The sequence below is a fragment of the Semicossyphus pulcher genome, unplaced genomic scaffold, assembly GCF_022749685.1.
Source record: "Semicossyphus pulcher isolate SPU_LCO1_2020_fin unplaced genomic scaffold, fSemPul1.0.p SCAF_21, whole genome shotgun sequence".
Lineage (NCBI taxonomy): Eukaryota > Metazoa > Chordata > Actinopteri > Labriformes > Labridae > Semicossyphus > Semicossyphus pulcher.
The window spans coordinates 15,655,086-15,668,645 of NW_027211695.1; the positions used below are offsets into that span (position 1 = coordinate 15,655,086).

Here is a 13,560-nt window from a genome sequence, read left to right on the forward strand (position 1 = left end):
TTTTTCCTTTCACCTCTCCTCCCCCCTCCTTCCCGTCTCCTACTTTCCCTTCCTTTCATCCGTACTCCTTTCCTTCCGCTCTCTGCTTTCCTTTACTCTTTTACGCACTCCTCTCCTGTCCTCACCCTTCTCTCTTTTACTTGACTTTCCTTCCCTCTTCTCTACTTTTATGTCCTTACCTCCTAATACATCCTCTCTGTATGTTTCTTTTCTTTCCTTCCTCATCTCCTTTCTCCTCTCCTGTTCTTACCTTTTATCTCTCCTCTCCTCTCCTCTCCTCTCCTCTCCTCTCCTCTCCTCTCCTCTCCTCTCCTCTCCTCTCCTCCCTGTTTCCTTCCTTTCCTTTAATTTCCCTTTAATCCTTTCTTACCTTTTATCTCTCCTCTCCTCTCCTCACCTCTCCTCCCCCCTCCTTCCCGTCTTCTACTTTCCCTTCCTTTCATCCGTACTCCTTTCCTTCCGCTCTCTGCTTTCCTTTACTCTTTTACGCACTCCTCTCCTGTCCTCACCCTTCTCTCTTTTACTTGACTTTCATTCCCTCTTCTCTACTTTTATGTCGTTACCTCCTTATCCATCCTCTCTGTTTGTTTTTTTTTCTTTCCTTCTTCATCTCCTTTCTCCTCTCCTGTTCTTACCTTTTATCTCTCTTCTCCTCTCCGCTCCTCTCTGTTTCTTTCCTTTCCTTTTATTTCCCTTCCTTGTCTCTTTTCTCCTCTCCTTTCCTCTTCTATCATCTCCCCCTTACCTCTTCTCTTTTCATCTCCCTCTTTTTCTGTTCCTTTCCTTTCCTTCCTAATCTCTTTTCTCCTCTCCTTTCCCCTCCTTTTATCTCTCCTTTCCTCCCCCTTGCCTCTTCACATCTCCTTCTTTTTTGTTTATATTCTTCTTTCATTTCCTTCCTCATCTCTTTTCTCCTCTCATATCCTCTCCTTTTTTTATCTATCCTCTCCCCTCTTCTTCTCTCCTCCCTTTGTTTCTTTCCTTTCCTTCCTTATCTTTTTCTCCTCTCCTTTTTTACTCATCCCCTTCTCCTATCCTGTCCTCTCCTTTTAACTCCCCCCTTGCCTCCTCTCCTCTCTTTTAGTTTCTTTCCTATGCCCTTCTTTCCTCTCCTTTTATCTCTCCTTTCCTATGCCCTTCTTTCCTCTCCTTTTATCTCTCCTTTCCTTTCCTTTCCTTCCCTTCACCTTGCCTCTCCTCCTCTCATCTTTTTGTTTCCTTCAACTTCTCCTCCTCCCCATCCCTACTCCACCCTTTTTTACTTTCTATACACCTTCCTTCTGTCTTCCATTTCAAATATGAAACCTTTATTTAAATGATCGCTCGCTAACAGAGCAAAAAAAAAACTTGATTAACATCACAAACCGATGACAACGGGGACGGCATGCTAATCACATCCCAACCTTCCACCTCTCATTCCACCATCCATCTCTCTCTGACCACCAGACTTATCTGTTCAGTATGTGTGTGTGCGTGCGTGCGTGCGTGTGTGTGAGGATTATGCAGCATCAGAGCCAGATTTGGTCCGTATGCTCCGAGGCAATCAGCCCCCCCCCACAACCCCCCACCCCCCGTCTGCCCCACCCCCCACCAGCAGCAGCAGATTATGTGTCCTTCACTGCACAGACCTCGCAGACAGACGCCAAAAACCAGATGATATTCCAAAAACACATTAACATACAAACATTAAATGGGCTAAACTGGAAGAAATATGTGTGTGTGTGTTGGTGAATGATCGTCCACTGTTGGTAGGGTTGGTAAGTGTGTGTGTGTGTGTCTCTCTCCATCTGTCCGTCTAAAGTACGACAGAGTGTCATTAGATTCTCTCCGGCTGTGTTTTTGCACATATCGCTGCTGTGTGTGTGTGTGAGTCTATTAATAAATGCACAGAGGTACATGAGACAGGATGTGGTCGCCATGGTGCAAGGTCCTCCCACGCCTTGTTCTGAAACTGTCTGTGCGTGTGTGTGTGTGTGTGTGTGTGTGTGGTCAGAGGCGGCATGTTTATGCATGACAAATGATGCACACCGTTCCTATTTCAAACGATCTGTCTCGCGGCTTTATCGCACCGCTTCTTGTAAAGTTTGATGGAAATTTTTTCAAAATAAAAGCTGTCAAGGACACACACACGCACACACACATAGGGCGGCTGGTTCACTTCAAGTTCAATTCAACAGAAGAGAAACTGTCCAGGTGAAAAGAGGGATAAATTCTACTTTTTATTATTTGTGTGTCTTTGTGTTTGTGCGTCCTTACATTCCCGAGCTGAAGGTTGTTTCCAAAGTCGAGCTGTTACCATGGCAACCACCGCATGCCTTTGCATTACCAAGTTTTTAATGTCAGAAAGCAAAAAGGAAGCAAACGTGACGACGACGCCAGACTCTGGGTCAGCTTTTATTTGCGTTTGTTTCATGCACCTCCGAGCGGCAGGTGGGTGGGAGTTTGCAGCATCGGAACAGCCAGGTGGCGTCTGCGTGTGTTTCAAGTATATCATAGTACATCAAACATGCTTACAGGTGTGTTTCTGTGGTGCTTTAATAGCTTTAGATGTCTGGTGTGGTGTTGCAGGGTGCTTAAAATTCAACAAAACCCTATTAAAACACGAGTGTCTGAAGTGTAGAGATGGGTTTCCACAGGGAGAACCCAGTGATATTTATAAACCTGCACACACCTGTGAGGCTCGAAGAGGTAAAACAATGCTGAATCTGTCAGAAACATGTGACTGCACCTTTCCTTTCCCCCCTCCTCCTTTTAATTCTTCCTCCCCTCTCTCTTCCTTAAGCCTTCATTTAATTTCTGCCGTGCCGTCTCACTCTCCTCGTCACCTTGCCTCCTCTCCGTTCTCCCCACCCACATCTCTCTCTCAGCCTGCCATCTGCTGGACAACACAGACAACTGCAGCGCTTCAGAGCAATCACAGCTGGTGACATTGAGCGAGGTTAATTTGGCATTCAGACGATGTCCGTGCGGGGACGGCGCGGCCTCGTGATCACAAAGAGGCGGGCCATGTTTGACGGGTCAGAGGGTTCGGTTTTGCAGCAGGCAGCGTCTGTTGTAATTAGTTTCTGGCAAAGACGCACCTGAACGTGTCGGTGTCTCTCTGCTGTTTCCAGTAACTCATGAATAACCAGCTGCTGTTTAGAAACAACCCCAGTTTCATGCTAGAATAATTATCATGCAACACAGCATGTGTCTTTATTTTCAATGACTGTACAATTTTCTGTGCAGAAAAATAACCCCTGCATATCTATTTTTATATCTGTTTTTTTATTACTATTATTTTTGTTTTCTGCTTTGTTTTTATCTTTTATTGCCACCTTTTTGTCTATTTTTATTACTTGACTACTTTTTTTAATTGGTATGTTTTGTGAGCAGCTGTAACGAGTACATTTCCCCTGTGAGGGATCAATAAGGCTTATCTTACCTTAAAGTTACTCTATTTAAAAAATTTAAAAAAAAACACACATAAAAAGAAAAAAATTTACATTAAAATGTATATATTCACTGTTTTATACTTTTGTTAAAACGCATATTACGCAATGTTTTTTGCACAAACACATAATCAAAATGATTTTTAACCATTAAAATAATTACAGTAACTGAGCCTAATGATAACATATGCAGTGTTTCCTGATATTTGTTACCATATGATAAGTGCTTTTAAATATCCTCTAATTTAGTTCCAATTATAAAAGAGGATGTCGTAGAAACTTTACATTAAGTGTTAAAATTACATTTGGTATAAAATCAGGCCGATTTGTCAAAAAAAAGACTTAAATTTTGTAAGAAAAGTAGCAGGACGCATAACTTTGTGTTAAATATTTCAGGTCAGTTTTAGTAAGACACATCAATAATGTTCACTTTGTGTAACTCATGTCACTCTTTTTGTCTTAGTGTCTTGGAAGTAAGATTGCAATTAACAATTATTTTCATTGGCGATTAAATTCTTTATAAATCAATTCGTTTTTTGGTCTATAAAACAGAAATAGTGAAAAAATACATTGGATCATCCATCCATCCATCCATCCATTATCTTCCACTTATCCGGGGCCGTGGCAGCAGGCTCAGCAAGGTGACCCAGGCGTCCCTCTCCCCAGCAATGTTTTCCAGCTCCTCCTGGGGGATTCCGAGGCGTTCCCAGGCCAGAAGGGATATATACTCCCTCCAGCGAGCACTGGGTCCGACCCGGTGTCTCCTCCCGGTTGGCGCCCAGGAGGCATCCTAAACAGACGCCCGAACCACCTCAACTGGCTCCTTCCTTCCTACGTTGGATCAGTGTTTCCTAAAGAGAGAAGATATTTTATTGAGAAAGAGAGGACGGTGGATAGTGTCGGAAACAGGGGGAAGAGCGCCGGGATGACACGCGACAAGGGGCCAAGGGTGGGCGTCAAATTCAGAACCCCCCCATCGGACTGTAGCCTCTGTATATGAGACATGCAATGTACCACTGAGCTAAACCAGTGCCCCAAACATCCATCCATCCATCCATTATCTATACCGCTTATCCTGTTCGGGGTCGCAGGGGGCTAGAGCCTATCCCAGCTGTCATTTGGGCAAAGGGCAGGGTACATTCTGGACTGGTCGCCAGTCAATCACAGGGCTGACACATAGAGACAGACAACCTTTCGCGTTCACACCCACACCTATGGGCAATTTAGAGTCACCAATGAACCTAACGAGCATTTCTTTGGACTGTGGGAGGAAGCCGGAGACCCCGGAGGGAACCCATGCATGCACGAGGAGAATGCCCCAAACATATTTAATGTAATTAATTTATAATTGATTTAACAGTTGACAGCTTGGATAATCACTAAAAAGGTTTTAAACTTAAAAAGAAGTGTCATTAAAATAGTTTGTGTGTAGGGTGTATTAACAAAGTGCAGAGTGTATTAGTTTTGTTTAAAGTGTTAAAAGCACAAATTGATAGTTTCTGTGAATCACAGTTATTTTGGTCAAGATAATCATGACAATAAATTATAAAGTTTTTGTCCCACACCAGGGCACGGTGGTGCAGTGGTTAGCGCTGTTCCTGGTTCGAATCCAGGTTTTGCATGTTTGCCCCATGCATGCGTGGGTTCCCTCCGGATACTCCGGCTTCCTTCCTCAGCCCAAAGACATGCTCGTGAGGTTCATTGGTGACTCTAAAGGTACCCGTAGGTGTGAAAGGTTGTTTGTCTCTGTTTGTCAGCCCTGTGATTGACTGGCGATCAGTCCAGGGTATAACCCCGCCTCCTGCCCAATGACAGCTGCGATAGGCTCCAGCCCTGCTGTAAAGGTTAAGCGGTATAGATAAAGGATGGATGTGTGTCCTACACCAAGCGGGGGATGGTTAAAGAAGAGTTTTACTGTGGGTCAAAATGTCTTGCTTAAACTTTTCTTTCTTCCCATCCTTCTGCTCATTCTTCTTGATTTCTTCAGAGAAAATTTTAAGTTCAACATCAACATTTTAAGCTTCAGACGAACATTTAATTATGCTTGAAACAACAACTTTCCTCATGCTCATCTTTCTGTCTTTACCTTCGGGGGGAACACTGGAGCACTAAAGGTCTAGACAGATAACATGCCGATCATCAAAGTCATTTCACATCAATAACTTTTCTGCATGAGTCATTAAAGCCACTAATGAAGCTCTTTGACCCGATTCTGCGGCTGATTTCACCACAAGTGATTATGGAAGGAGAGAAAAAGGCGGGTGTTGGGGAGAAGAAACATTTGGAAGGGAGAGAGAGAGAGAGAGAGACAGAGACAGAGAGAGAGAGAGAGAGAGGTGGTGTCGTTTGAGTGAGTCTGCAGGGAACAGCGTGTTTCTGCTCATTAAAGACAGAATGATACGCCGACTGGCAGACAACACACACACATATGCGCACGCTCGCGGTAATTTGCCTTGGCAGATGAGACACTGATCTGACACTGAAAGCGCTCCGATGACAGCGTGTAGGCAGCAGACATGTACACACACACACACACACACACACGCAGGTTGTGTGATCACAGTGACGTTTCCTGATCTCTTAAAGTGTGATCTCATGAACCTCCCTGACGCGATGCGGCCGCATGTGTGTGTTTTTACTTCGATTTTCTGCTCTGAATCAGCATTCAAGCAGGAGCAGTTATCCTTTGTGTCTGTGTGTTTGCTGTCACTGCCAATCAAACAGGTTCTTCCAGTTCTATTTATAGCCTCAAGGAAACAGGCTTGTTCCTACTTGAACACACACACACACACTGCTCGTCTCAGGTGTGTGTCGTGTAAGGTGGGGGGAAGAGCTTATTTGCATGTGGCGTCTTATCTCCAGGATGTGTGTGCGTGTCAGGGTTGCCATGTCTGCTTATTGTAAGCGAATTTGGGCTTATTATAAGGATTCTAAGCAGTTGTGGCTTGTTTATAAAGTGATATATCCTAGTAAAACATGCAACATGATTCTTTTTAATGTCAACAGCACTTTTCTTCCTATTAATTATTGATTGATATCAATAATTAGACAAGCGCCTGCCAAGCAGCTCTGGTAAAGTCCTGTTTAAATGTTCATGAGGCTCTTTGTTGTGTAAATGATCACATCCATTCTAGTGCTGTCAAAACTGGACAAAAATGACGTTTGATTATTCACTCAAAAAAACACAAAGGCTCAAATGATTTGAGTATCGATTTTTACGCAACATCCGGAACAGATCGGCTGCAGGAGCTGGATTGGACAACAGAGCTGTCAATCATCATTTTGACAGCATCAAATAACTAATTAAAAATAAACATGTCAGAAAAACAAACACTTGGACATAAATCAGCATGATAAGAACTAACTATAATGACAGAAACCATGTTTGAGAGAAATGTATTTGTAGTGTATTATGATTTTATAGTTTGACTCATGTCCCATCTGTTAACATGGAGGAGGCGGGCTTTATGACCTATACTGCAGCCAGTCAGCAGGGGGCGAGAGAGAGGGTTTGGAAGCTGTCATGTCGTCCATCTTTTTACACGGTCTATGATTTAAACATAAACATGTTAAAAAGTCAACATACTGATACCTGTCTGTTATGCTGTTGGTGAGAATCTCTCTCTCGTCGGCCGGGCTGGGATTTGAATTCTCCGCCATCATCACCACACACCACTTGGTTGTTGTATCAGCTCATTTCAGCCAGATTAAAGGTCATTATCAACGCATAAAGTGACGTGTGCGTTTAAAAATGCTCCATAACCAAGAGTGTGCGTGAGAACAAGCTGATTTTTTTCACATCGAATATTAATATCCGTTTTTTAAATTATAATTCAGTTATATATTCGAATTCAGAATATTCGTTGACAGCCCTGATCCACACTAATCTGCTGGAGGAATGAAAAGTGAAAATATCTCACTACTTGTTGAATAAAAGCAACTTTAGCAACCCTCGATTTAGCAACTTCTCAGAACCTCTTTGCAACTTTATTTTGAAAAGCCGACAAAGTTTGTACACTTTTATGATCCGTGCGGCCTCTGTGTCTTGAGCCACGTTCTGGTTCACAGTCCTTGACCTGTTGTGACTGACATGTTGTTGGCTGTGTATTCACTACATCGAGGGGAAAGGCAGTCGCTTCTTTGGGGCTTGTTTCCAAAGACATGTGCGCTTGTTTCCCCTGCAAGATCTGGCAACGCTACTGTGTGTGTGTCAGAGAGACACAGAGGGACACACACACAAAGGGAGAAGAGGCGTGTCCTTCCATACACCTGAAGGGGGCGTGGCTACCTGACAAGGGAAGTTTGAGAGGGAGGAAGTGGGGCTGTATTGTTTGAGCAACTGCTGGCTTGAAAGGAGAGTGACTGCTCAGTCTGGGTGTGTAAGGGAGCCAGAGTTAAAGAGGAGTTTTGTGTGGAAATACCAAAAAAAAAGAGGAATTTCTTGTTTTGAAGAAGATGAGTGAAGGACAAGCTAGTGGCATCAGGAAAGAGCAGAAGTTAAGGGAGTAACTCCCTCTCCACCTGATACCTGTGAAAGTCACTGGGCTGCTGGAGGTGTAACTCGGACTATATCAGTTTTGCTGAGATCATCAGCCGGCGATGCCGGGGTTGTGTCGGTCCAGCGCGTGCTGCATGGCACCCCTGTTGTTTCGCTGTGAGGGAGGGGGGCAGGGCGACGACGACCAGCTCAGCCATGAGGACCAACTGGAATCCAGCAGTCGCTTTGAGAAGTTACAGCAGAGCCGCATGGTCGAAGAGGTCAGTGTGTGAGACTCTATGAGGATATTTTGTGTGAAACATGTTTAACCTGGTTTTTAAGGACACTTTACTTTCATTTTGATCTGGTTTCATTCTGACAGATTTAGGGAAGCTTAGAGGAAGGCGTAGGAGTAGATGTTTGGTGGGTTTGTGTTGGTATAATGTGAGTTTTTGACTGGCAAACTCTCTATTTCCATTGGAACAACTTGGTGTCCCATTTGACATTTTATTGGCTGTTGGAAAAGGATGAAATCATGTTGGAAGAGTTGAAAGTTTTGGGGTTTTTCCAACCATAATACCATAAAAGTCTTGTCCATCATCGGAGTCCTTCTCTGACTTTGTGATTAAGTTACACTTATTTGCGTTCTCGATAAATCTGACGATCTTTTGACTTTTTATAGAACGTTCTGAGAACGTTACGTGCGATGTTCTGGTAATGTTTTGAGCGGGAAGTTTTTATTTGGGTTCCAGAATGTTCCTTTTAATAGCAGGAGAACGTTCTCTGAAAACATTTAGAAACAGTTGCAGTGAGAATCACATTTCAGGGACGTTTTATAAATCATGTTCTGATAGTTCAGGTCGTACTAACATGAAAAGATCCTCAGAATGTTGCAGTTAAAACGTTTTGTAAGTTTTAGTTACAAGAACTTTAAACAGTCTTTAAATATTAGATGAAAACGTTTTCTTTTAAGTGTAATTAGAACTTGTAAGTAATGTTAGACAATGTTTTGGGAACGTTCCATGCTAGCTAGCTGAAAGTTGAAAATGCTAACGACTATTTCCCAAACCAAGGTGACGTCTTAACTCCACTACCCCCTTCCACAATCCGTATAACTCTCTTTTACTATCATAAAGTACAACAAAATAAAGCAAAAACCTACACAAAATATCTGAACTCATCAATCAATCATTTAATATAGCTAACTAATTAATTGACAAATAGTTTCAGCTTTATTTGAACTTCTCTGTACCCCTGCCAAAGCCACGTTGTTCTCCTGAAGCTGTCAGGTCTTATAAATACTAAATCCATTTTAAATGAGTCTCAGTTATTTTCTACAACAGCTGGCACTCGCAAACATTACTCATGCAATGTAGAGTGAATATTGCTTTTATGGGCCGTGGAGCACATTACACAGAGGAATAAGCTCTGATTACATAAACAACTCTCGTTTGCGGGATCCATTCATCGTTGGTTTTCCACCTTTTCATTGGATTTTGTTGACACACAGAAAAACATATCCAGCCTTATCATTGAAAGCATTGAGTGTTTAATACTCCAAGGACATTAAACGCATCACTCTGTCAATATTTGTGGCCTCAGTTTATTGAATAAAAGAATGGGTAGATGCATTGATAATACTTATTTATTGGTGCGCTCAGCCTTTATGTCGCAAACACTGAATCCCTCTTAGTCTCAGACAAAGCAACATATTGCTTCTCCTAACTTTGCAGCATTTAAATCTTATAGTTTGCTAGAAGGAAAATGTAATAATACCAACAAGGGGTGTGAATCACAACTCACGATACGATACGTACGGTGGCCGGCAAGGGCAAACACGCTGCAACGGCCCAAACGATTTCGATTGGAAGAAACGAGCTGCAAGTTCAGAAATGATGCAAAATCAAAAACACACAAACGCAGAAAACACATGCAAAAGAAAAACGCTGCAAATACAGCCCTCACAACGGAAGTGCTCCAGGCCTGTAGGTGGCGCTCGGTGTGACAGGTTTGTATTAACGGGAGAGAGAGGGAGACGAGACAGTGAATTTATTACTTCTCAGACGTTCTAACGTTAGACGCTGCTGGAGCGGAGAGGCTATGTTGGTCATGTACTACTGACAACTTTCAAACATGATGCAAGAATTGAAACTGTTTAGACACGGCTCCTGATCAACTGATAGCTTTGCTAAAGTAACCGTTGCTAATTATAGCTTCCGTTAGCCGTGCAGCTAGCGGTTCTTTATGATTACCCTGTCCGGTATCGGGCTCCGAGTACAGAAAAGTGTTCGTGTTAACTCAACTAGCAAAGCGGCACCGCGAGGGGTCAGGAAGTAGTGAGTCAAAATTGCAGGGAAATCTTCTTATCGGGACTTATATTTGTATATTTAAATATCAATATTGTGCGTTCTGCACAAGTCAGGTCGACGATATATTGCAATATTTTGTCCCACAATATGTGCAGCTGATTCTAATGCATACAGATGATTCATCTTGTAGTCTTTAGTTTAACGTGCATGAGAAGTGGCTTGTTTCTCCATCATCTACACAAGTACTTGAAGCGCATTTTTGACACGCGTGTGCCGGGACAGAATCGCTCCAATGTTACTAAATGTTGCACTCTCCTGCTGCGCGAGAGGCGGGCGCGATACGAGAGTAATTGTCTGCCTCTTTGTTCGTTTTACACGTCAGTGAAGCGTAGAAAGCCATTGACCAAGGAATCCATGTTAAACCACGTGATCTCTTCATTTTGTCCAATTTCTGTTGAAGTTATTGATCGGCTCGATGAGCAGGCATTCATTTGAAAGAGTAGTGGATATGTACATTTCCTAAACGTCTGGGTAAACCAATCCGATTAATTCATTATCATTTGACGTCTTCATCCTACATTAAGACAGAATTTATGCAAGTCGGTTGTGAGGTTGTCTTCTTCTACTGTTTCCGGCAGACTGAACACATTTTGTGGCCAGTCCCATTGGCTGACTTTGAGACTCATCTCTAATAGCAAAACAGATGCTGCCGTTCGTCGCGCACGTTCGTCTGACGCGACAGTGTCGGTGTAGATTCCCAGTTAGACTAAAACACATTGTTGCTAAACTGTCCAACGTCTGACGGCTTTTTCTCAGCATTCAAGCTATTTTGCAAACGTCCAGATATCGGTCGCCGTGCCCCGCGGCTCTCGCATAAACAAATCGATGTTGTTGATTGTTTGTAGTCAGTCATGCAGGACATGTGTTTGTGTGCATGTGCACTCGCTTGGGTTGTTAAATGTAGCTGACTCCAGAAGAAAAGGGAGAAAGGAGGTGGTTAAATCAGTCAGATTTGTGTGTGGGTGCACCCCAGAGCTCCGTTTGACTGCGTGTGCATTTTGCAGATGAGTAAGTAATGTGTGGTAATGCGCTGTTGTGTGCAGATCCACTTCGCAGCTCTTCAGTGTGCGTGTGTGTGTGTGTGCAAATTAGGCCTACTGGGGCTGATTGTTGTGATGTAATTAGTCCTGCTCTAATGAATACACTGATCTGTCTGACAACATCCCTCAGCAGGAGGAGAGGAGAGAAGGAAAACTCTGTAGAGGGTGTGGCTGCCGTTTGACCACAAGCTGGTGCAACACCTGACCTTTGCGTTTGCGAATATGTGGCCTTAAAGCAGACATATGTTTCGTACACGAGCCAATCAGACGGGAGCCTGACATTTTATTAAGACTCATTCAATCAGAAGAAACATTATTGGGTGCAGAAAGGGCCTCGAGGAGGTGTTAAGAGAAGGTCAAACATGTTATAGCCTTTCTTACATGTGCATAATAATGTCAGCGTTTGGACCAAAGGCAGCCTACGATGTTCTACATCACCAGTCATGTATGTGGTATCTGGTTTACACCCAGATTGTGGGAACAAAGGTTAAATTGGCTTAAATGTAGATTTCAGTGTTGATGCAAACTTGTGGCTTTGCGCTCATAAATCCACCCTCTTAAGTTTTCCAATAACCCACCCAAGCGTGTCACCACTTTATGTCTCCCTGCTCGAGCAGACGGTGGCTACGCCCATCTGTAAGCTTGCAACACACGCAATATAAACATTGCTTCTCTAAACTATCAGCGGTAATTATTCCTACGGGAGCTTTAATCGTGGCGTTGCCCAGTCCATGTGACACTATTATCACATGATTTATGTTGTGAAAGGGATTGGATTGGATAAGGCTTTAAGATTGGATCTCTTGTACCTTAATCCTTTATTAGTTAACCGTTTTTCTTTCGTTATGTTGTGCCCGATGCAATGCAGGAGCTACAGCTTGACAGGGTTTAAACTTGACCCAACATGAACATATATCACAAAACCCGACGGTGATGGAAGCAGAGAAAGCTCATAGACTGAGTTTGGACAGCGTGAGGAAGGCAGCACAACTTCAGAAGCTCTCTGCTCCAGTGATAACTGTCTGTTAAGAAGTCTGCTAAGCCAGACATTGGATATAATACGTTTTAAACTTCTCTGATGCCATATAAGACACTGTAGTGCAATGGGATTAAACATTCTCTGACTGAGTGGAAATCTAATGTGTCCAATACACAGAAGACAAAAAAAGAGTCGCAATTAAAACATGAAACAGATGTAGTCTTGGTTTTATGTGGCGTTCTGGGGCTGAGCTGAATATAAAAATGATTAATAGTTGTGCACAGACGAAGGTTTTGTTTTTGGGTGGATTGAATCAAAATGGTTTGATGGTCGATTAGTCAGCCATTGGCGATGGAGCATCTTCAAAAGTCTAACCCCAAAACGAATACAACATTCCTGCTGTAAATCCTACCTTTATGGTGGTTAATGTTCACTTTTGTTGGAACTATTTCAGACTGGCGTTGATTCAACTTTATGCCAAATTTGGAGACTATGATTTGAGTTCCACCTTCATGATTTCTTGCAGGTCTGTTCAGCTAGGTGAAGCTAATAATTGAGCATAAGAGTGTAGTCAAACACTCTGTTGGGTTTAATAGCTCAAAGATATTTTCACAGGGGAGTGAGCTAGCTTAGCCAGACGTCAGCATCCAACTAAACCAGCCTTCCATCCCTTCAAGAAGTGCACCAATAAAATACAGCCATCATCTTCTACAAGTTTCACACCTTGATTGCAACATCCTCAGTCGGGTATGACTTCCTGTGTGTCCTTGAGCATCTATCAGCAGTTGCTATGTCATTAGCGGCTTTTGTCAAAGCAAAACTCTGTGATTAGCTTTGTGACTGACGGCTCCTTTTGGTGTTGCTGTGGAAAGCACAGATAAGCCTGATTGGCGGAACAGGTAGTTACACCTGGCTGTTATCTCTGACGTGTCAGGTGGTTCAGACCTCTACACCTCCTTGTTTGTGTGTTGCCCTCTTTCTTCTTCAAGGCATCGCATGTTCTTTTGTTTTCGTCCCTTTTATGTCGACTTTCCAGATTCCCTGTTTGGTATAATTTCTCCATCATATTTACCTTTCTGTTTTCTTTCTCGCTCCTTGTCGCTGTCGCAGCTCTTTTTCTTTTTTCTATCTCTGGCTAATGATCCATACCATTACACAATCTATCATGCTTTCCCCCCATCCATCCTTCCCTTCTTCTCTTTCTCTTTCTTTCCTCTCCCTTTCTCTCTAACAGTGTGACAACATCGGATTTGCCTCTCCCCCA

The 13,560-nt window shown here is 43.0% G+C and overlaps 1 protein-coding gene across 2 annotated transcripts in view; it reads left to right on the top strand.

The window, feature by feature from the left end:
• LOC138601045 (diacylglycerol kinase delta) overlaps positions 1-13,560 on the top strand; it is a 94,695-nt gene that overhangs the window by 38,875 nt on the left and 42,260 nt on the right. Inside the window, exon 1 of one of the 2 annotated variants that reach the window (XM_069672620.1) lies at positions 7,590-8,189. The exons of the other annotated variant lie outside the window; for it this stretch is intronic. Coding sequence (XP_069528721.1) covers positions 8,031-8,189 — 159 coding nt within the window. The 5' untranslated portion in view covers positions 7,590-8,030. Of the gene's footprint in view, positions 1-7,589; positions 8,190-13,560 lie in introns of those variants that run through there. 2 annotated transcript variants of the gene reach the window in all.